The sequence below is a fragment of the Pollachius pollachius genome (assembly GCF_949987615.1).
Source record: "Pollachius pollachius genome assembly, chromosome: 4".
NCBI lineage: Eukaryota > Metazoa > Chordata > Actinopteri > Gadiformes > Gadidae > Pollachius > Pollachius pollachius.
The window spans coordinates 18,933,364-18,957,901 of record NC_136937.1 but is presented as its reverse complement, the minus strand read 5'-3'; the positions used below and the strand labels follow the sequence as shown (position 1 = coordinate 18,957,901).

Below are 24,538 nucleotides of genomic sequence, written 5' to 3'. Positions count from 1 at the left end.
CATCACGCCCACCTCTTTCTCCTTCTGCTACTCAACTAAACAGATGTCTTTCGTCCATGGCCAACATTCCCAGTTAGTCTTTTCCAGGTGGGAAAGTTCCCTCTTCCCTGCCAGCTATGAGGGAAAATAATACAGTTCAGGCAATTCTGGATTATAAATTAAGGATCCCATTTTGTGTATTTCGATCCCCTGTCCAAATTGTCTCTTCAAGTCCCATGGCGATGTCCTCGGTCAACCCCGGGTTTACCTCCCCAATACATGCTTCAGACGGGAGACCAGCAGCCTCCGGATCGTATTTGAGTACGCTGGTGTAACGTCTGTAAATGTCAAAGACAATTAAACAAGATTAATATTCTTGAATTTTGTCCTATTGTTGAATTTAAAACCTGCCCATGAATTTTTGGGTCCACCCTGATGGGTAAACCTCAAGACTATAAATTATCCTTCTTGAGTTGCAAATAGGCTTCTGATCTATAGGAACACCCTAAACACATTGGAAGGCTTTGTTTCCCTCAGTTTCTTACATCTCCAACCTTGGCCTTCTATAGCGCACATCATATGGGACAAACCCGTGAAACATGAGCTCCGCTTTATCATTTCGCTTCCATAGAGCAGGACAAGATGTAGAACTGGTCCGGCCCTTGGACCTTAGAAAAAGGGAGGCAACTAAGTTGTTGTGGCTTAATGGCTTTGACCCTGGAGGTCTTTGTAATCAGTAGCCAATGGTAGTGAGGGACAGGACTGGAAGGATGCGAAATAGGTCATTATCATACCCATAGAAGGTTGGACGCTGTTCAATACGAATATTACGACCCTAGGTATGCATTTCTATTGTAGGGATTGCTGAGCAGCCATGCTAAGTCCATTCAGAGGATATTCAAAAGTTCCCTTATTTTTCCTGCTCTCCCACGCTGAGGAAAAGGTTCTGATTCATCCTTGCTTTCTACCACAAATGATAGAGTTCCAGTCTCTGGGTTATGCGGTAATCTGAGCCTGAGGGAACGACCACTCAGGAGACAATAAAGCGTTTATACAGGAATTCACCACATCACAAAAGAAACACAGCAATATGTGATGCACAATAAATTTAACTCTGACATTGATTTTGTATCTTTGACATTTTTTTTTTTTTAAATTACGTTTTGCCCTTGTCTTGTGCTTTCCTCTCAGAGTGCTCACATGACTATGCATGCAGTCGTAAGCGCTCTGAGTCGGGGTCTTAGTGCTTACATTCTATCTCCATACTGTGCGATGATTTAGAATGGTGTCAGTATGTCCCGTAGAGAACCTAATGAAAAGCAGATCCTATAAAGCATGTCTAGGACGTATGATGTATAGCAGAGTGACAGCATGGTATGTTGTTGGAAAATAGAAGTCCAATAAGGCCCTTTGTGGACATTTGATGACATTCACCATTAACTATTATACATTATGTATAAGTAATACATTTTATTAAATTTTTTTGAAGCTATTATCACCATTAAAATATCTGTACTTGAATTTAGCTGTATGTCAAACAGAGTTCAGAGTTATATTGTATTGCTTATCGGTACAAAGGACAACGTTTACCGTCGGCTACTATATGTAGGCCAACCATATCGGTAGTTTGACCGATGATGTCTTTTCTGTTTGATTCAAAGGTCCTCCAACATTAACCAGGACGGGTTCGTAGTCTTCCAACTACCCGTTCCCAGTGACTTCTTCCAGCATGGGTCCAAACAGCCTGGGCCTCAGCGTCCTCCTCCTGACCGCTCTGCTGAGCATGGCCGGCGCCGGGCTGGTCCAGCGGACCATCAGGCATCGGCGGGAGTCCCTGGCGCCCACTGTGCGCGACAACCTCACCCTCCCTAACTCGGGTCAGCCCGTGGTCTTCAACCACGTGTACAACATCAACGTACCCGCCAGCTCCGTGTGCTCTGTGGACCTGGACTCCCCGGGCAGCTCCGAGCTGGAACCCCTGGAGTCTGCAGACGGCCCCGCCTCCCCCGGGCTGAGCACCACCGAGCACACCCTGGACCAGGAGAACCAGATCGTATTCACCCACCGCATCAACGTGCCACGGCAGGCGTGCGGCTGCGCCGACGCCGATGCGGGCGGCCTCCCGGAGCTGAAGGCGCTGCTGAGCCGTCTGGAGATGCTGGAGGCGGAGGTGTCCACGCTGCGACACCAGTGTGGCGGCGGCGATGCGGGCTGCTGCACCGCGCAGGTCACAGGTACGCACCGCGCCTGTTGGTTTGTAATGCTTGGTCAATCGGCTTAAACAGTACGTTTCTGAATACAAATAAATCCTTCATTTGGAGGAGAAGTTTAATTGAATGAAATATCTGTTGACGTTTTCGTGATTCCAATGAGGTTTACTTGAAAGATATAGTTTCAGTTTCAGGTGGATACTCAGTCAGGGACATCATGTTTAATGGATGGGTTTTAACGCTTAAGATGTTTAAGGCCCATTTTGCCTCCCAGACTTTTAGTAAATTGCCCTCATTTGTAGGAGAACATTTCTTCAGTGTGTGTGGCCTCATGTTCCTTCACACTTTCTCCTCTAGTTGTTTTTTGGTTTATTGGCCCAACAGGCATTACAAGCCATTAGTATTCATTTAAAACATTTTATAAGAGTTTGTTACGGTGAGAAGCCTGTACTTGGTATGGCCTTCGTGCAACCACCCTAGTGAATGGATGCACTCATGAATGAACGAATGAATGAATTTGATGAATAAGTGACCGTGATAGATGATGGTTGCATCTTGTGGACCGAAGTAGGTTAGTGTCCTGAGGCAGTCCCTGGTTTCTGGGTTAGAGTTTCGCTTGTAGCTCTTCAATAGCATTCATTTACTGGCCATGTAGTTATGCTGTGTGTCCTTCTTAATGGATTGTATTGTGATGGACATGTAGCTGGCGCTTTAGATGAATACAGCAACATTTTACAATGTTGTTTTATAAACAAGATACTTCTCAAGACATAGTTGGGAAGGTGATGATCATCTAAAACTTAATCTCAGACCTATAGTCCTACTAGGTTATAGCAGAACTACTTGTCCAGCAGTCCTACTACGTTATATCAGAGCTTCTTATCCAGCAGTCCGACTGTGCTATAGCAGAACGTCTGATCCAGCATTCCTACTGTGTTACAGCAGAACTTCTGTGAGGAGACGGCACAGAGCCTGGGCAGGAAACCAAAAACTGAAAGCGGCGGAGTTACGCCTTGCATCCTGCTTAGTTACAGAGATTTTCTAAATAAGAAAATTAATTTGACTGGATGTAGCTTTCAGTATGGGACGTGGCATGTCTACAGTGGCCAATCTACACAGTGTTGATTTGAAATCTTTACAGAAACCTTTCTACAGTTTGTTTTCGCCAATAACATGCTTACAGATCACCGCTTCCAGCAACATGATTGGTCGGGACAAATATGAAATCAAAGGAAGTGAAAGGCCCCGTTCAGCCAGATCTGAGTGTTAGATGAGTGAGATGATCCCAGCCCAAACCAAATGCTTCCTAAGGTTTCCTCTGGTGTTGTTTGCCTGTGCAGGCGAGGTGGGCACCAAGCCATACTGCGGCAGCCACGGTAACTACAGCACGGAGAGCTGCGGCTGCGTGTGCGAGCCGGGCTGGTCCGGAGCCAACTGCAGCGAGGCCTCCTGCCCCAATGCCTGCCACGCCCAGGGTCGCTGCCTGGACGGCCGCTGCCACTGCTTCCCGGGCTTCTCCGGGGACGACTGCCGGCGGCGGGCCTGCCCCCGGGACTGCGGCGAGAGCGGCGCGTGTGTGGACGGGCGCTGCGTCTGCAACCCGGGTTTCCACGGCGACGACTGCTTCCAGACCGCCTGTCCGAACGGCTGCCTGGGGCGGGGCCGCTGCGAGGACGGGGACTGCGTGTGCGAGGAGCCCTGGGGCGGCCTGGACTGCTCGGAGCTCACCTGCCCCAGCGACTGCTACGACCGCGGCCGCTGCGTCAACGGCACCTGCTACTGTGACGAGGGCTACGCCGGCGCCGATTGCGGCCACCGCCTCTGCCCCCAGGGCTGCCACGGCAACGGCTTCTGCGGCGCAGACGGCCGGTGCGTGTGCAGCGCAGGCTACGGCGGCAAGGACTGCTCGGTGCTCACCTGCCCCGGCGACTGCAGCGGGGTCGGCACCTGCTTTATTGGCATGTGCATCTGCGACGCCGGGTTCCAGGGCGACGACTGCGGCGAGGCGGCGTGCCCCAACGACTGCAACCGCCGCGGCCGTTGCGTCAATGGAAAGTGCAGCTGCGACGCCGGATTCCAAGGCGACGACTGCTCAGAGCTGTCCTGCCCCAACGCGTGCCGGCACCGCGGCCGCTGCGTCAATGGCCAGTGTGTGTGCGACCCAGGGTTCGCCGGCGAGGATTGCGGCGTGCGGACGTGCCCGGGGAACTGCTACGGGCGCGGGGAGTGCGTGGCGGGCCACTGCGTGTGCGACCCAGGGTACGTGGGCGAGGACTGCAGCGCGCTGAGCTGCCCCAACGACTGCTACGGCCGCGGGCGCTGTGTGGCCGGGCGCTGCGTGTGCGACGAGGGCTTCGCCGGCGAGGACTGCGGGCAGAAGGCGTGCCCCAACGCCTGCCTGGTGCGGGGCTTCTGCCTGGACGGGGCGTGCGTCTGCCAGGAGGGCTTCTCCGGGGACGACTGCTCCGTGGTCACGTGTCCTAACAACTGCGGCGGCCACGGGCGGTGCCTGGACGGCAGGTGCTCGTGCGACGCGGGCTACGAGGGGCCCGGCTGCGGGGAGCTGAGCTGCCCCGGGGACTGCCGGGACACGGGGCGGTGCGTGGAGGGCCGGTGCCAGTGTGAAGAGGGCTACATCGGAGCGGACTGCAAGCAAGGTGAGGTCTCAGGCTGAGGTCTTCTGATTGACGGATGGATTTATGAAAAGCAGACTAGAAGAATTTATGTTGCGATATGTTGAATAAAATATAAGATGTATTCTAGGGCTGTCAAATGATTCAAATAAATTATCGCAATTAATCGCAAAGTATTGGGGAGTTAACTTACAATTAATCACATTTTCTTAATTCTATTTTAAATCCAATTGAAGTTAAATTACATTATCAAATGGAATTATACATTATTGTTGATACCAAATGTATTAAATAAGCAAAAATTAGACCAAGTGAGCTTGAGGGAGTTTTATTGACTCGCTCAGTGTGGGTTGAATATGAAACTTACGGAACACCACATATTTGGGAATTGTAAACAGGCAGTTATTTAGTACAATTGTACAATATATATATATATACATATATATATATATGTATACTGTATATATATATATGTATATATATATATATATATATATATATATATATATATATATATATATATATACAGTTGTTTGTAAGTATGTTTATTGTGCCCCATACGGTAGATCAGAGGGTTACCTATGTATGCCTCTTCATTATCTCTCCTCTCTAGTTTCCCCGCCGACGGACCTCTTGGTGAGCAACGTGACCACCCACACGGTGGACCTGACCTGGAACAACGAGAAGCTGGTGACCCAGTACATGGTCACCTACGTGCCCACGGGCCCGGGTGGCCTGCACCAGGAGTTCAGCGTGCCCGGGGACGACAGCACCGCTCGGGTAGAGGGGCTGGAGCCCGGGGTGGAGTACCTGATCAACGTTTACGCCCTCCTCAACAACATGAAGAGCGTGCCCGTGAGCGCCTGGGTGGCCACCAGTAGGTCACCTCTCAACTACTGACCCATGGACTTATAGCTCCTAGAGTAGTCGGCTTTAAATACTAACATGATCAAATGTATGACACACTAATATATATTAATGTATCGGTTGATTTATGGACCAAAGGGCCAATGAAATATCATCAAATTCAATTATTCTGCATGAGTCTCTATGTAGATATTTGATTTGATCAAATGTATAACAAACAAGTATATATAAATATAGTGGATTAGATTAGTTTATTATTTATTTTAGATACAATTAGACCAAAGAAGAGTGGAGTAGACTAGATGAGATGATAAGTTCATAGAATGATAAAGTATAATGTATGTAGACTTTCATGACGTCATGTATGTGTGTGTGTTATTTTCATGCGATGTCACGCCTTTACCTGTCAGGTCTTCCCCAGCCGGCGGGCTTGAGGTTCAAGTCGGTGAGGGAGTCTTCCGTGAAGGTGGAGTGGGACCCGCTGGAGATCACCTTTGATGGATGGGAGCTCAACATCCGCAACATGGTAGGTCTGCATCCACAGCACGGTAGGTCTATACATCACAGTATTGTAGATCTCAATCCACAGCACGTCAGATCTATATCAACAACACGGTAGGTCTATATCTCACAACATGGTAGGTCTATCTTACAACACTGTGGGTATATATATCACAACAAGGTAGGTCTAACTATCACAACACGGTAGGTCTGAATCCAAAACACGGTAGGTCTGCATCCACAACAAGGTAGGTCTATCTATCACAACACGGTAGGTCTGAATCCAAAACACGGTAGGTCTATATATCACAACACAGTAGTCTACATCCACAACACGGTAGGTCTATACATCACAACACGGTAGGTCTATATAATGACCAATACTTTAGGTCTATATATCACAACACAGTAGGTCTATATATCACAACATATATATATATTTACCAACACGGTCGGTCAATATCCACAGCACGGTAGGTCTGTTGGACAACAGGGAATCGCCGCTGCACAAACCACCGGGATAATTGAGTCAATAATTTACTTCCCCTTTCTCCAAAAAAGGTGTAAGCAAGAATAATGTGTGGTATTTATCAAGTGCTTTATCAAGAGTTTATCTATGACGGTCGAGATTGGTGCAGAAAATTGAACCTCAAAACGATGACATTTGTTTTTGAAAGACTCTTGACTCAGTCATAAATATATACCTAAAAAATAACAGGCTTAACCTCACTATATACGTTTATTGTCAATCAGCAACTCTCAAAAGCTGTGGATCTTTACAGAAAGAAGAGAATGGAAAGATAGTGAATATCCTGCCGTCAACACAAAACAACTTCGCGCAATCAGGGCTTGGTCCAGGACAGGAGTACGAGGTCTCTCTCCGAGCCATCAAGAACAACACAAAGGGCCCTCAGACCACCAGGACCTTCAGCACCAGTGAGTCCTCATTATGCCTCCGTGCATGCACCCTGGGTGGGTCGGGCGGTTGAAATGAAAGGGCGGCCGTTCTTCTGCATCATCTCATCACCATTATACCTTCACGGTGGTAAACAGTCTTTTGTTTGTGTTTAAATACTGTTTCCAAAGAATTTCTCTTACTGCTATTAAATTATTAAACTACTATATACACTTTATGCAATGTATTTAATAAAATTATAACATAATATATTTATATTTATACATGTAAGACTAGTTCTACTACCTAAAGGTACAATATATAACAATTGTATTGTACTAAATCACTAAACGACCATGATAATCATCATCAGAGTTCAAGGAAACATGCTATTCCCCCTCCTCATCCTCATCTTCATTCGGGATCGGGTCGCGGGGGCAGCAGCTCTAGCAGGGAGTCCTTCTCTATCTTCCCCCACCCAGGCTACATTGCCCAGCTATGACAGGGGGATCCCGAGGCGTTCCCAGGCCAGTGTTGAGATATAATCTCTCCACGTAGTCCTGAGTCTTCCCAGAGGTCGCCTCCCCACTGGACGTGCTTCCCTAGGGAGGCGCCAAGTGGACATCCTTACCAGATAAACCACCTGACCAACTGACTCCTTTCTAAGCAGAGGAGCAGCAGCTCTACTCTGAACTTCTATTTTCTGTAGGCAATTTGGTTCTGGCCTGTGTGTTATGATCCCCAACTCTGAGTACCCCGTGTTGCCATTAATGCAGCTAATTGGAGACAAAAAGAAATCTTTTTATTCTGGGCGTGAACACGTATAATCTCTACAGGTAGCCTTATTAGAACTCATTTATAGTCTGGAATCCGAGTCTGTCTAAGCCCTTGTTAAATCTTCCACCTCGATTGTGTCGCTGCGTGCCTCGCAGTGCAGTGCTTCAGTTTATATGCACAGCAGCGGTGGAATGCCAGGCTGCATGGAAAACACATTTGGATTTACCGATCCCCGCGCCACCGACCCCCTCCACTCCTCCCCGTTCCATCGTCTGAGGTCATCTATTTACACAGGCTGAGACGCAGCACGACCCAGCAGAAATATACCACAACAGGGGGAGAGTTATGCCCGGGATATTTTTTGGGGGGTTTGTATACGTAGGGGTGGTGGCAGCAGTGGAGGTTTAACCGTATCCCTCAACCAAAGCTGGAGGATTTCTCATCTCAAAACAAAAATGAAGCATGCATTAATGTAAGAATAATAAGCCTGTCCAATCATTTCATTCGGCCCACATTCAATGATTGGATGGCCTACTCATACCTACCAGGCTATGGGCACCCCCTCTGCCTGTTCTCTCAGTGTGCACGGCCGCAGTCCTGCCCAAGGCTAGGCGGACCTACAGATAAAGCTACCGAGCTGGTCCAAGGTTGTGGGGCAGCGGCTTTGGAAGGAGGTCTGAGGAAGGGGAGGGATCTTTGTGGTTCTATACTATCAAGATCAGGCCAACCCTGGCTAGTTTCTCCTAATTGCCTGCCTTAGCTTTATGTTTGAACAGCGTTCCAAAACACCCTTCCTTCATTGATGTTGCCTCTCTTACTTTGTGCGTCCCAGAGATCACGGGCCCTCAGCAGGTCCAGGTAAAGGACGTAACCGACTCCTCTGCGCTGTTCTCCTGGTCCCAGCCTCTGACCGAGGTCAACAGCATCACGGTGACCTACGCGCCAACCTCCGACCCCTCGGACCAGACCAGTGTCGACCTCACCAACATGGACACCCAGTACATCGCGGGGGACCTGAGGCCTGACACCGAGTACCAGATCTCCCTGACCTCCAGGAGGCGGGGCGTGGCCAGCGACCCCATCAGCAGGACCTTCACCACCGGTAAGGCCTTCAGGAGAGGCTCTTTACCCAAAGAGACTCACGGGTTTGCCATGACAGATACAGACGCAGAAGGAGAACCAAACCTCTGTGCTCCGCCTTTAAAATTGGTAAATCTGAAGGTGCAGGGCTCTCCCCAGTTAACTCCCCTTCAGTTTTGTTTCACCAAGTGGAGGACTGTTTGACGGTGTGTCATATAAACGCTTAATCAGCAGGTATCGGGTCACCCTATCAGCCAATAATAACTCATGCATGCAACTGCATGTGTTCACCCTAGCAAGGAGAGGCCTAACTTCTCAAGTATGCCTACTTGTAGCTGTTTGTCTGGTCATCGCCACTAGCCAAAAGCAATGCTTTGGAAGAGACTCTCCAGACCTCAGAAGTTTAATTGATTCATTGCATCCCAACAAACACTGCACATTGGGGTGTAATAGTCGCAAAGTACCAATCACAGCAATTTCCCAAACATACAATATTAAAGTCTGCCTTTTGAATATCAAAGACATCCTTGGATTCTCCTCCCGCGCCCCCCTAGATCTGGATAGTCCCAGGACCCTGAATACCCTGTCCCAGACAGATGACAGCATCAGCCTGGAGTGGAGCAACAGTGAGGCGGACGTGGGCGGCTACAGAGTGAAATACACCCCCTTCTCCGGGGGTTCTCCTCGTGAGGAGCTGTTTCCAAGCGCCGCGGGAGAAACTACAAAGGCTACCATTACCGGTAAGAGGATAATGCACTAAATGCTAAATACACATGAATACTTTGTACTTGACTCAATCATGTTTTTTCCTTTCCTGTGTTGTGCACGACAGGGCTAAGACCAGGCACAGAGTACGGGATCGGAGTCACCGCTGTTAAAGATGAGCGGGAGAGTTTGCCTGCGACTACAAATGCAGCCACTGGTGAGAGACTGACTGCCATCATCATATAAATCCTCCTCAGACCGCGGTGGGAACGGACACATGGGGAAATGATATTAGAGCAATCTGGGCAACAGCATAGAGTACGAGTGGTTTATAGTCTACAGCAGACTTGATGAGACATTTTAACGACAATCGTTCATGAAGTTTCAGCCTCTGTTTAAGTGTTGCCTTTGTTGTGTATTTTAAACGTTATGTGATTGATTTCACATTGGATAAGACAAGATGTTCTTTATTCATACCAGACGGGACACAAGTCTATGGCTAAATCTCTTAATATTCATCCCTTAATAACTTTTTTCTGAAATTTCAATGGTCAAACGGGACCTCATAAAAACAAATAATATGGAAATGAACTAGCCACTGTGGTCCTGCACAGAGACACATTGATTGGCTTGGTACTTCGAGAATCAGATACTAATTTTCCCATTGACTGAGAATGGTGCTAGGACTTCTGAAACAGACCTTTCCAAACCCTAAAGGCAGCTAGTGGAACTACACATAAACAAATAAATAAAGCAAATATAAACAATAACCCTGATGAGATTAACAGTTATAAAATGATAACACAAGAATCCTACTGATCTACATCCCCTCCTACTCTCTCAGATCTGGATCCTCCCAAAGACCTGGAGGTGGTGGATTTGACGGAGACCTCTCTGGTGCTGCGCTGGAAGAAGCCCAAGGCTAAGCTCAACGGCTACACACTGGCGTACGCCTCCAGAGACGGCCCCTCGCAGGAGGTGAGGTTGCCTCCCACGGCCACCAGCCTTGCCCTCGATGACCTGACCCCGGACACGCTGTACAGCGTGGCCCTGACCGCGGAGCGGGGCCCCAAGAAAAGCTCCCCAGTGAGCCTGTCTGCCTCCACAGGTGGGTGGTCCATTGAACAGCTCGTCTTGAGGCATGAGGGGGCTTTCATTTTGAAACATTTTGTTGTTGTTTTCCTAGATTTCAGGTTAAACCATATTTGGCAGTTTATATGTGTGTTAAAGGTTGCATCAGCGATTCTATGCCGATCACATTCATCTGAACTTTCCTCTCCTTCAGAGTTTTGCGCTGCGTTCATGATAGTTTTTACTGGATGCACGAAACACGGAAGGGTGGCCCTGTTTGTTTTTGATCTCGCTCCAAATACCAACAGAAGTGATGTCACCCAACATCTCTGATACAACCTTTAACCTTAAAAAAAAAATAGCTTAAGGCCTCTCACTTAAAAAAAATATTTTATTGTGCTCGAACATCTAAGTGTGAATACATAACAATAATCTTTCCATTCCAGAAAGATTAGAATCATTGTACACGAGTACAGCCCTAATAGACACACATTAATGATATAATAATATATATTTATTCCTTTATTTTGAGGTGCAGACCAAACCGAGTGATGATCTACACACTCTCATGTGTTCTCCGTGTGTGCTATACCTTGTGTGCTCTCTTGTGTTTCTCCTGTAGCCTCTTACACGTTTTATTCAGCTCACTCCGATGTTCCCGAGCTCAAACCTCAGTCAGGGCTGGACGACAATATCATTAGCTTCGCACACCTAGACACGCCCCTCGACTCCCAGCTCTCGGGGATGGGGCCCGCGGACGAGCTCGCAGGCCTCAACGTATCAGCGCACACGTCCGATGGATTCGATCTCTCGTGGGAGCTCAAACCTCCGGCGGTCTATGACAGCCTCGTGGTAGAGGGCAGAGGCCCGCTCCAAACGCTGGCGGTCATGGAGGTTGTCCTCAGCGGAGATTCCACCCGCTCTAGAATCCGAGGCCTGAACGCCTCCACAGAATATCGAATCACACTTCAAGGGATTACTGGTAGTAAAGGGTCCCTGCTTCTTGAGGCTGTCGCCGTCACAGGTATACTGTTTCCTTTGGCACGCATGTTGACCCAAGACCGTATCCATATCATAGTGATGAGTCCCCTCTTCTGGGAATGCAAAGCTTGTCTTGTTGTCTTGCTGTTTTGGTTTTGAAGACCTGCCCAACAGTTCATACGGCATAATAAGGATCATAAAACAAGACAACTGCATCCTTCAACAATCTTTGCATGTTTTCAATGGAGCCGACTATTGCATACCAAATAAGAGAACACATGTACATTTTCTATCAAGCATTCTCCGTGCCTAAACAGTGCATGTTAAATAATTACATTCAGCATTAACTTTAATAATCACATTTTACAATGTGCTTATTCAAAAGGAACAATATATTAGTCCTGATATATTCGTTCAAAAGGACAAGTCGATAAAGGGAATGGCTGTGCATGGCTTCTACCTCCATTCGAAGATCTGAGGACTTCCAACCTGGAGGCCTTCTGAAATCTTCAAGCGTTAAACATTCACACGGATGTTATTAATGCAATTGCAGTAAATGTATATTCATGCGTTTGCGAGCTTGTTTGATCGCAAACGTCCGGCGTTTGGCGATGTACGCGTGGTCTACGGGGGCCAGCGACATCCACAACGCACCTTGGAGGGTCACCTATTGAAACGTTGTGTGCCACGTCACCGGTGCGAAGTTGTCCAATGTTTTGTTATTTTCACGATATGACGATAATAATGTGTCAAACTCTTTAACACTTCTTGAACATACTTTTATTCTCCATAGCACCCGAGCCCACCTCTCCAGGCTTAATTATGAATGTCACAGACGTCCTAACCACAACAACAACAACAACAACAACAACAACAGCATCAACAACAACAACAGCAACAACAACAACAACAGCAACCTCAACAAGACCACAATCTTTTTCAGAAACAGCACCTGTCCCCACCACAGTGGTCTCACACACTCTTGGTTCCCCCCCCGTTGTGGGGATCGAGGGTCCCCTCACGGAGCCATTTGGGGCGTTCATGCTGACCAACGTGTCCTCCACTAGTGTGGGGGTCAGCTGGTCGGCCCCAGACCAGACCTTTGATCACTTTCTGGTGAAGCTGAGCTCCCCATTGGAGGGGGCACCTCTGCATACCACCATGGTAGCAGGAAGTGAGGGAGGCGCTGAGATAGAGGGCCTATCTCCCTCGACCCGTTATGAGATTACATTGTACGGCCTGGTGGAAGGCGTGCGGTCGCAACCTCTGAAAATGTTTGTTGATACAGGTACTTGAAGCACAATAATAGAGTGGAGGAACGCATAATCCAGCCTGCATTTTAACGTGGCATTCATGTGTTCATATGCATCTCCCTAGCGTCTACTATTGCATCTCCCTAGCGTCTACTACTATTACTATTGATTCATATCCATAATCCATTTTGTATTTTCTGACCCCTCCATGGTGGATGCGTGTCATCTCTGCAGAGGAGATCAGCCCTAGGGTGCTCACCCTCACCGTCTCTGACACCACATGGGACAGCTTCAATGTGTCCTGGAGCCCCCCAGCGCACCAGGACTTTGAGGGCTTTGTCCTTGAACTAACAAACCTGGAGAACCCGGCCGAGAGCCAGAACCTCACTCTGTCCGGGGAGGCCTTCAGCCTGCTGGTGTCGGGGCTGGCCCCGGACACTGGCTACATGGTGGGCCTGTATGCCATGCTCCCGGACCGCTTCCTGGAGCCGGTGTACACGAAGGCCACCACAGGTACCCAGGTCTCCAGAGCCGACGCCTTCCTATTCCTCCTCCTCATCTCTTCTACTTCCTGCTGACTTCCCATCCGTTGATCCCTACATTTCGGTTCATACCCTCTTGTGAACTACTACTGCTGCTACTACTACTACTACTATTACTACTATCACTACTACTACACATTCAAACAAAAAGAGATGCTAAAAAACATAATTTGCGTCTCCCATTTTGCGTTGCCATCCAACAAATAGCATTGCATGAAACAAACAAACCAAAGTCAAACAAAAACATAACTGCATTTTGTCATCAACATCTGTATTTGGTCATCAACATCTGCCACCCTAACTGACTTGCTTGTGTCCCGTCGTTACCATCCAAGCTGTGTGCTTGAGTTTGTGGCCGGGAGAGGGTAGGCTGGGTGATGGTGGGTGGGTGATGGGGTGATGGTGCAATACCGGTCCCCCATGGCTGAGCCGAGCCAGGGCCCTTCCAACGACCACCCTCCCCCTGTATTGCTCCCCCGTTCCCGCGTTATGGCCCCCGAGTGCATGAAGCCCCCCTCCCTGAATGGAGCTCCTTGCATCGTGTCTTGACGTGGATGTCCAGGTTGAGGGTGCTACAGTGATTACAACAGAGAGTGACCTCACCTCCAGAACCTTTTGACACTGTATTACAGTCTGCTCGCTTGGTTTTTCTCATTTCCTTCCATTAAAACCTAATTCAACGTGTAATCTTTGAAACATGAGAGACAATATGCTGCTAGTCGCTAGCTCCCGAAAATAAGTGCTCCTGACTCCTGGGGAAATTACTTCTCATTCGTTTCACTTATTGTTTTTAAATACCCAAAGCTGAGGTTCATGATATCAACATGTCATTCGGGGAATCATTAACTTGTTTTAAATGATTGCCCCGACCAGCTTGTAACTGATTTCATCAGTTTGTGAGTGAGCAAGTTTATGAACATATTTCTTTGGTTGTGTCTTCCACAACAGTTATACAACCAGCTGTTTACAGCCTAAAAAGACACCTATTTCCTGCTGCATGTTTGTCTGCATGTTTCAACATGTATGTCATTATAGCACTGTTCTGAAGTTGAAACTCTTTATTTCATGTTCTCTATCTAACTTCGATACTGCTGAAACTTTGAGCTTTTTTGCTGCGTTGCATGAAAAAACACTGCATTTGGCCTGGCATGAAGCAATGCTTTTTATCCTCATCATCGGTCAACAGCTATATTTACAAATCTAACCCACCTTCACTTATCAAACAATTTCTTTTCTTTAGCCCATGCTTTCACTCTGTTGAACAACACTTTTAAGGGGACCATAACAGTTTTTGTGCATGACTGTATAGAGAAGTAGGCAGTCCTACTCACCCTCAGCCCTATGACTGTTTTTGGCAGTTACGGGGTATAATTAGCTATTGGTTATGGTATTAGGACATGAAACCAAATGTTAACAAGCGACCAGTAGCATCCTTGAGGGACATGCCTTAGCCGTACCAGTTTGAGCAGCTATCGGAAAGAAAATCCCTTTCAGTTGCTTTGGTTACAAACGAAAATAATAGTGAATACAAATGCAGAAGAACAAAGGAATATAGCTCAAACAACACACTCTATACAGCAATGCAACAAACTGGTTGGAGGGGACTCCCCTAGCCTTTTGAGCCCATCCTGATCCAGTAGGATTACGTTCTGTCTCAGTCTGGCCTTGAGCCTGTTGAAACCCTCTTCCAAAAATGTTCAAATGAAGGACCGATCAGCGCTCGGGGGGGGATTTTAAGTTCCTGTCAAACAGGAAGTGGGGCAGGAAGGTTAAGCTTCTTTCCAAATAGTTGTTTACGAAGAACACCGAACAGAGATGTAAAATGATTAAGATAAATCTGCGAGGAAGGCTTTTCTTTTGTAATTTTTTTGAGTGAAGAGAGCAAGACTGTCACTTAGGTAGTTCATCTGATGAGCAAGGCCAGATGGATTACCAAACCCAAAATATCTGGATGGTCTCACAAGGCTAGGTATCTCCAGTAGAAGGGATACATTCTGTATGGGCCTTTACGTCCATATGTTATTTATCGAGGTGATTCCCTTTTATAACTTGCAATTCATTTATAAAAACGGATTAAAATATATTAAATATTTTAATTGAGCTACCCAGAATATTGAGAATTGGAAATAGGAGTGAGTGAATTATATCTAATCATGCTGATTGTTTGAAGAGTTAAAGCAAGTCTTCTGATATTTCATCCTGTTCCAAATAATCTTTTAAAGAATTTCATCTTCCAGACAAAAAAAATTAGGCCTACTTTGGCACTCTTCATTCTTACAGGATCTGTTTCAACAGGAGGTCCTGTCATGTATATAGTTATAGAAAGCAAAAACCACAATTACTGACCTCTGTCTCGGAAGCTACCGACATCTCTTCTGTAAAATACACAAACAAAAAGCTTTCCCAACACTCAAATATGAAAAAGTCTCTACCGCAAAGACGTTAGCATGGACATGTAAGACAAGGTCGATCACAGGCCGATAAATAGAGTCCCTCTCCAGAGTACGTAGGTCATTCAGGCTGAAAGGATTCTTAGCGAAATAAGATTGTTATCATTTCAGTGACACGGCATCCCTCCCCTCGGATCAGAGGCCTAAAGTGGTCCACATAATGTTCTCATGTGAATCTAACAGCGCTTTCTTTTTTTTAGTGAGCCAAGCGGTGGTTGGCAATCTGTATGTGTCTAACTTAACGTCAGAAGGTTTCTCAATGTCGTGGAACGGTACGCAAGGACACGTTGACGGTTATGTTCTGGAGATAATAGACTCTGATTGGCTGACGGAGCCGCGGGAACATAACATATCAGGTGACGTCTGGTCGTACGATGTCACTGGACTGCGGCCTAGCACTGACTATGTAGCCTACCTCTATGGGGTCTCCAAGGGATCTCGAACCAATGCTGTCAGTTCTGTCGCCTCTACAGGTACCTTTCCTCTTCCTACAGCAATGTCGGCCCTTTAAGAAGAGCATTCAGGGCCATAATTTCATTTTGGACTAAATTAAAAAGTTAACTATTGAAATATATTTAAAGTTGACAATTGAAAAGTGAAATGAAACGTCCTTATTTCCATTAATCATACATTCAACACACGCACACTACCTTTGACGTCAACACACACACCTGTTATCTTCTCTCCTCTTGTAGCTGCGGAGCCTGACTTGTCCAGGCTCGTGGTTTCAAACATTACCTCAGACCGCTTCTCTCTGTCCTGGCAGACGGGAGAGAAGGCTTTCCATAACTTTATCGTAGAGGTCCGAGAGTCGGCCGCGCCCTCGCGGGCCATGGGCCGCACACTGTCTGGAGACGCGCGCGCCACAGTCATGACCGGCCTCAAGGCCGCCACTCAGTACGACATTAAACTGTACGCCAGTAGCAGCGGCCAGAACTCACAGCCGTTGTTCGCCGTAGCCACCACAGGTATTCACCGCATGTGCTTCCCACTGTGCACCTCACACACGCATGACGGTTATAACCAGGGGGGTTTCCGGGCTCATTCATAACGGGGGGGCCAGGACCAGCACAGAATAACAGCGTGAGGGTGTGTTAACAACCCACCGCAATGTAGTGCCAAACTGAAGGCCTAGACATCACATACTTTTGATTGTATTTATATGCCTGATTTACTAGGCGTGGCCAATAAGGTGGCCAGTGGACCCCTATGGACACACCCCTGATTATAACAACATCCACAATATTCTGTAATCAAACTCCCAACTCTTGCTAGCTTAAGGACACCCTCCTGCAGTCCATCTCCAGCACCACTCAAGACCCTGGTATTCTCTTTTGTTCAGAGGATGCCCCACAGTTGGGAACTCTAACCACTGCGTCGGTGAGCCCAGATAGCCTCACCATGTCCTGGAGCACTGTCTCGGGCCACTTCGATGTCTTTGTGGTCCGCGTCAGTGACTCCCTGCAGCTGTTTGATACGCTGGAGTTCAAGGTGCCCAGCCCGGGGGGCAACGTGACAGTGTCTGAGCTGCTGGACGCCACAGACTATGATATAGAGCTGTACGGTATCTCTCATGGGCGCCGCAGCCCCTCTGTGTTTGCCCATGCCATCACAGGTACTGCGTCTTTCTCCTCGTACATTCATGTCTCTCTAAATGCCTGTTCTCAAGGCAGCAGGGTTATAGAGCCCTTCATATGAAGTGAATTGTAGTACATTACTTTTGTTTGCAGTCATTGCACGCAGTGTACTTTCTGAAAGTATTCCCCTCAACATTGTATTCCTTGTTGCTCATCTTTCGTAATCTAACCAAACTCCTCCAGCTACTTTGCCCAGAGTGGAAAACTTGACCGTTACAAACATTACCCCATATGGCTTCCGTCTGTCCTGGGAGACCAAGCAGACAAAGCAGGAGGGGGCGCCCCCTGGTGGCACCTTCAAGCACTTTCAAGTAGTTGTGACAGACTCGGGCTGGCTGTTGAAGCCGCATGAGTTCACTGTCCCGGGAAACCAGACGCACCTGGACCTGTGGGGGCTGATCACAGGCATCGGCTATGAGGTCAGGCTGACGGGGGTATCTAGCTCAGGCCTGCTCTCCCGCCCACTGACCACAGTGGCTGTGACAGGTACTAGTTACAGTAGGGGGCGCCGATCAATACTTGTTATGGGTCCCACACCTTACTGAAGGTGACCTTGTGCTTATGACCGATGCAAGCGTTTGAAGCACATCCATCACACACGTATTTAGGATACATTCACACTCTCATTCGGATTCTTACCTCTTTTAGACTGATGAAATCTAACTACTAACCTCTTCTCTAACTCTGTTGAGAAATGTCAGAGAAAACCTGATGATTGATCTCTCACTTCAGGTTTCTCTTCAAAATATGAATGTACATATTGGATATGTTGTCATATTTTGTGTGTTTTCCCCTGCTTTTTCGACTGAGGATTCAAATGTATTACATATCGGCAAACAGCATGATTCATATCGCCTGTTTTGGTGGATATGATGACGATGATGATGGAATGATTGGCTTGAACAGGAGGAAGGAAAACACAGTTGAATGAACAAAGCATGTCCGTTGACTTGAACTCTGATCCGTTATGTCTCAAATGTGCCGAGTGAACCAAGGGACTGGTTGGTTTGTGCATGGGGGCCTGGAAGTCTACGTTTGGGGCCGTGAATGTGGAATTTCCCTGACTGCAATAAACCATCCAACGAAGAAGCTCTTGTGTTTCTTAGCGGAATGTTTCTGACTTTCTCTTCTTTCATTCGTGCCATGAATGCATGGTGGACAGCAAGTCGTGATCCACACTTTAAGTCCAGATCTGGGTTCTCAGGAGACAAAAACACCTGAAAAAACCTTCTACTCCAGTCTTCCCTCATTTCCTCTTCGGCCTCCTCGTCCGTTTGTCCGTCCGTCAGTCTTGCTCGGTGAACCGCTCGTGCACGAGGGCCACTCCGGCCCTGCCCCCGAACACCGGAGCCAAACATACGGAGAGCATTTCTTGGGTTGTGTCCCCGCCCAGAGGCCGAGCCCGAGATAGAGCACCTGTTTGTGTCGGACGTAATGGCCGACGGCTTCCGTCTGTCGTGGACAGCCGCCGACGACCTGTTCGACCGCTTCGTCATCAGGATGAGGGACGCCAAGAAGGTGTCCAAGATGCACGTGCGCGACGCCCGCGGCGAGGAGCGCACCGCCGTGTTCACGGGTCTCATGAGCGGCACCGAGTACAACATCGAGCTATACGGGGTGACCCTTGAGCAGCGCTCGCAACCCATCCTGGGGGTCGCTCAGACAGGTACATGAGGAGGCTCAGCACGGGAAGCCTCGCCTCTTAACTAAAGGGAGTGTGTGTGAAAGTGTGTGTGTGTGTGTTGGTGTGGGTGTGTGAGAGTGTGTGTGTGTGTGAGAGAGTGTGTGTGCAGACTGACTACTTCAAATCCCTGAACATAACACAGGTTTGTATAGTGGTTTCTTCTATGTGTCTGTTTAACCACACATGGTCTTGAGCCACATTTGACATTGACAACATGCCCCTGCCTTTTTTATTTTTATGGAAAACGTTTTGGTATTTTTTTCGCTTTTTTTCAGAAATGAAAATGAACGGAACTGTGGTTTCTTTCTCGCTAGTTGTGTTGGTCCGTTCTCTCGTTTGAACCCCTCTCTGGTCTGTGCCCCTCTGCCTGTGTGGCCCCTAGGCCTCGGTTCCCCCAGCGGCCTTAGGTTCTCCGATGTGAGTGACCGCTCGGCCGTGGTACAGTGGGCGGTGCCACGCTCCAAGGTGGACAGCTACCGGGTCGTCTATGTGCCGCTCCAACAAGGTACACGTCCTCAGACTGCAATGTGTGAATATAGGTCTATGTCTATTAGGAGTAGGGGAAGAATGGATTCATGTGTGTCTCTCAATTTGACTTGAATTCAATTCAATTCAATTTTGTCTGTATAGCCCTTATTCAGTGGTGCAGTCTCAAAGGGATTATATTAGGCCATACATTTATGGCACCCCCCCTGACCCTAGCCCCCAAGAGGGCAAGGCATTTATTAGCAACGAAGAAATGTTGAGGAGGAACTCAGAGTGGGGGATCCCTCCTTCAACGGATGAACAGGAGTGCAACGGGTGCCATAATTGACTGACATACATGCATACATATATACAGGCAAAACATTTTAAAAGGGCGATGGGGTGCTAGCCGGTTAACAATAAGGAGAGTCCAGGCATCCAGTGACCGCAACACGCTAACCCTTTGATACCACATCTTCTCAATTGTACTAGTCGTTTAGTGCTCAATACAAAGTGACTGACTGTGACACTACCCCCCCCCTGCCACTAGGAAAGCCCATGAGTGTGACTGTGGACGGGGCTGAGACCCAGGCCCTCCTGCCCGGCCTGGTTCCTGGGAAGACCTACCAGGTGACTGTCATCGCGGTCAGGGGCCTGGACGAAAGCAACCCCTCCACCGACACCGTCACCACCGGTACGCCCGCCCCCCCTCTCTCCTCCTACTCCCCTCAATGTGGTGGTCTCTAGCTGTCTCTGCAGAGCTCCGCCCATGATGCCCCCCTCATTGTGATTGGTCCTCTGCGCATCTGCTTCCCCTGCAGCACTGGACGGGCCCCAGGCCCTGGGCGTGCTGAACATCACGGAGACCTCGGCCCTGCTGCTGTGGGCGCCCAGCGCGGCCACCGTGGACGGCTATGTCATCACGTACAGCTCAGACTCAGGTGAGGGCTTCCCCTCTACAATCCCCTCTAGAGTTTTTAGTACTCTAGAGGAGTCTAAAAACTCCTCTAGAGTTTTTAGAAGAATGTGACCATTCAGCCAGGTTTGTTTTAATGGCAGTTGAGGGTAGAGTGGTTAACCGCCAGGTTGCTGGTTCGAGTCCCAGATACTCCTGACCAAGTGTCGAGGGGTCCCTGAGCAAGACACCTGAACCTAACTGCTCCCGATCAGCCGGCTGTCGCCTTGCATGGCTGACATGGCTGTCGGTGTGTGAACTTCATGTGTATGAATTAATGTGTGTATGAATGGGCGAATGAAAATTGTCTCCTTGTCCTTTTGAGTGACCATACGGGAGACAACAGAAAGAATCTGTTGATTTTTTTTCTGTAAAAACTGTTGATGGGAAAGTCAACACGTCGCTCGCTGACCAGTGGAACGCTTCATACCCTCTTCCCCCCTTCCCGTGCTGCAGCAGCTCCAGTGGTGGAGCACGTTTCGGGGAACACGGTGGAGTTTGAGATGGGCTCTCTGGTCCCGGCCACTGAATACACGGTGGAGGTGTATGCCTTGAAGGACGGCCAGAAGAGTGGCGCGGCCACCGTGGACTTCACTACAGGCACGTAGGATCCAACCCATACCTGCTAGAACTGGAACGCACGCGCTGCCAACTCTATGGGACACATTGGAACCAATGGATTTTCGCCCCTGAAACACACTCTTGTACCTTTATCAACACCACAGTAGATATTCTTAGCAGTAGATAATACATTATTAGGACTTCCCCGATCTAAAATGCATTTCAGAATGAATCTATGGTGATTTTATCTGAAAACGTTTGATGGGAAATCCAATGCGTTACTCGCTGAGCGTTGGAGCGCCACCACTAGTTGGCGTAACACTTTGTTTGGTTGTTGTCCCCTGCAGACCTGGACTCCCCCCGGGACCTGACGGCCAGCAACATCCAGAAGGACGGGGCCACTCTCAGCTGGAGGCCTCCCCGCTCGGCCCTCAGTGGATACACACTCAGCTTCTCTGCTGGAGACGGAAGCGTCCAGGTACGGGCCCACCTAGCCCTAAAGATCTACTAATTAAAGATATGTACCTCGATGTACTGCACTCTGCGTGTATGTCATTGTGTGTTTGTGTGTGTGTGCGTATGTGTGTGTGTGTATGTGTGTATGTGTGTGAGTGTGTGTGTGTGTGTGTGTGTGTGCGTGTGTCTGTGGTGTGGATGTGTTTGTGTGTGTGTGTGTGTATGCTTGTGTGTGTGTCCCAACGTGCTACAGGAAGTGATGTTGAGCCCAACTGCCAGTTCCTACACCTTGAGCGACCTGATTGGCTCAACAGACTACAGCGTCACCCTGCAGGCCGTCGCTGCTGGCCGACACAGCCCCCCGCTCAGCACCACGTTCACCACCAGTAACACACACACACACACACACACACACACACACACACACACACACACACACACACACACACACAACCCGCCTCTCAGCTTCACCTTCGCCATCAGTAACACACACACACACTTGTCTAATTCTTCTATTTTCTTCTCATCAATCTAACAAAAATACATATTCACACACTTTTTAAGGGTTGAGATATGTGTTGAGGCATGTTGGAGTGCGGCCCCAGACAGTGTGCCTTGTGTCTCCCCCAGTAGGCAATCTGTACCGCCGCCCCCAAGACTGCGCCCAGGTGCTGTTGAACGGAGAGGAGTCCTCAGGCCTGCACACCGTCTACCTGGGGGGCGACGAGAACCAGCCCACACAGGCCTACTGCGACATGACCACGGACCAGGGGGGCTGGCTGGTGAGGAGGATACACCTGGCTGTCTGTCTGTCGGTCTCTGTCTGTCTGTTTCTCCCTGCCTGTGTGTCTCTCCCTGTCTGCTTGTCTGTTTCTCCCTGTCTCTCTCTGTCTGCCTGACTTTCTCTCCCTGTCTGCCTTTCTATGTCCTTCCCTGTCTGTCTGTCTGTCTGTCTCTCCATCTGTCTCTCCCAGTGTGCCTGTCTATCTGTCTGTCTCTCCCTGTCTGCCTAACTGTCTGATGATCTGTACGTCTCTCTCTGTCTGCCTGTATGTCTCTTGATCTGTCTGTTTCTTTATCTGTCTTTGTCTGCCTGTCTGTCAGTCCATCTGTTTGCTGCAAGACATCTTGCGTTTAGTTGCCTTTCTTTCTTAAACATATGTATCCTGTAGCCTGCCCGACTACCTGATTGCCTGTCTGTGTGTCTGTCTCGTAAACAGTACTGCTTCCTCTATTGATATAAGGGATGGCAATATGAGGCAAATAAAATGTGTGTGTTTTTGGGCATGTGGGAAATGTTGGATTATTTCAGCTGCGCAGTCTAAGGCGATGGAAGCCCAATGTGGCGCATTGTGCTGGTTGCAACCGGCCATTTTGTCTGTGCGAACATCCTTTAGTTTTAGTTTGAGGTATACTGGGGCCTTCACCGTAACACTGAGCAGGAGGCTGAGAGTGACCATGGCGATCTTCCAACAGGTCTTCCTCAGACGCCAGAACGGGAAGCTGGAGTTCTTCAGGAACTGGAGGAACTACACGGCTGGCTTCGGGAACATGGAGGAGGAGTTCTGGCTTGGTAAAGTTTGGTCTATTAATAATATTAGCCTTCCTCTTCCTTACCTCAGTTCAATTAAAAGAGATTTAATATCAAGGAAAACAACATTAACTTTGCAATTCAGTTTGAACAATTAACAATTTAAACATTTACAAAATTGTACAACTCTTTTCTTTCTCTCTGTGTCTCTCTGTATCTCTCTCTGTGGCTCTGTCTCTCGCTGCGGCTCTCTCTCTCTGTCTGTTTCTCTCTGGCTCTGTATCTCTCTCTCTAACTCTCTGTCTCTTTCTCTCTCTCTCTGGCTCTGTGTCTCCCTGTCCCTCTCTCTGGCTCTGTATCTCTCTCTCTCTGTCTCCCTCTCTCTCGATGACGTCATGCTGATGGTGATATCCCCGCAGGTCTGGCCAATCTTCATAAGATGACCAACTCGGCCCACTACGAGCTACGCGTGGACCTGGCAGACGGCGCGGAGACTGCCTATGCACAGTACGACAAGTTCACCATCGCAGATCCGCGGAACCGCTACAGGATCTACTTAGGCGCTTATAGCGGAACTGCTGGTGGGTGAATCGTTTTACAAAATAAGAGTCCCCATGGTCATCATCATAATCGTCCTAGTTGACAAGCATGTTATAATATATTGAAATATCTTTAAGTCTTTGTTTTTCCCATTTAAATTGTAATAGTTAGGGATCTGTTTTTGGGTTTAACTCATCATGGGCTCAATCTACAGTACATTTAATAATCCAATGTGTTGCCTTCACCAGGTGATTCCCTTACCTACCACCATGGGCGCCCCTTCTCGACCTTCGACAACGATAACGACTCTGCCGTTACCAACTGTGCTTTGTCCTATAAGGGGGCCTTTTGGTACAAAAACTGTCATCGTGTCAACCTAATGGGGAAATACGGCGACAAAAGTCATAGTAAGGTATGTATAGAAAATAAATACACACTAGAAATGTCTATCTTTTCCAAGAAAAGGGAAAACAATTTTTGGAGGAGTCTTTAGCCTAGAGATTTTTTTTGAGGTGATTTTATCAACAGATTGTTTGTGTCAGTACAAATAAAAAATGTAACATTACAACATGTGTAGGGGGGATGGGGCTCAAAGCAATGAGTGTGTGTTTGGATGATGTTTGGATGATGTTACGCTCCACGTTGTTTCAACAGGGGATCAACTGGTTCCATTGGAAAGGACACGAGCACTCCATTCAGTTTGCAGAGATGAAGATGAGACCGGTCAACTTTAGTAATTTTGAAACCAGGCGTAAAAGATCATAG

At 48.1% G+C, this 24,538-nt stretch overlaps 1 protein-coding gene across 1 annotated transcript; it reads left to right on the top strand.

Annotated features, from left to right (window-relative positions):
* Positions 1 to 1,708: 1,708 nt before the first annotated feature.
* On the top strand, positions 1,709 to 24,538 carry LOC307074923 (tenascin-like; the record flags this gene model as incomplete). The annotated part of the gene is made up of 26 exons (XM_079735331.1): positions 1,709 to 2,213; positions 3,530 to 4,846; positions 5,436 to 5,699; positions 6,100 to 6,215; positions 6,973 to 7,126; positions 8,695 to 8,964; positions 9,497 to 9,682; positions 9,775 to 9,864; positions 10,492 to 10,755; positions 13,187 to 13,465; positions 16,145 to 16,417; positions 16,640 to 16,912; positions 17,287 to 17,559; positions 17,765 to 18,067; positions 18,975 to 19,247; positions 19,648 to 19,770; positions 20,281 to 20,424; positions 20,552 to 20,671; positions 21,142 to 21,285; positions 21,594 to 21,724; positions 21,956 to 22,088; positions 22,333 to 22,484; positions 23,179 to 23,275; positions 23,653 to 23,814; positions 24,022 to 24,185; positions 24,428 to 24,538. The coding sequence occupies 26 exons, from the start codon at positions 1,709 to 1,711 to the stop codon at positions 24,536 to 24,538; spliced, it is 6,321 nt and encodes a 2,106-aa protein (XP_079591457.1).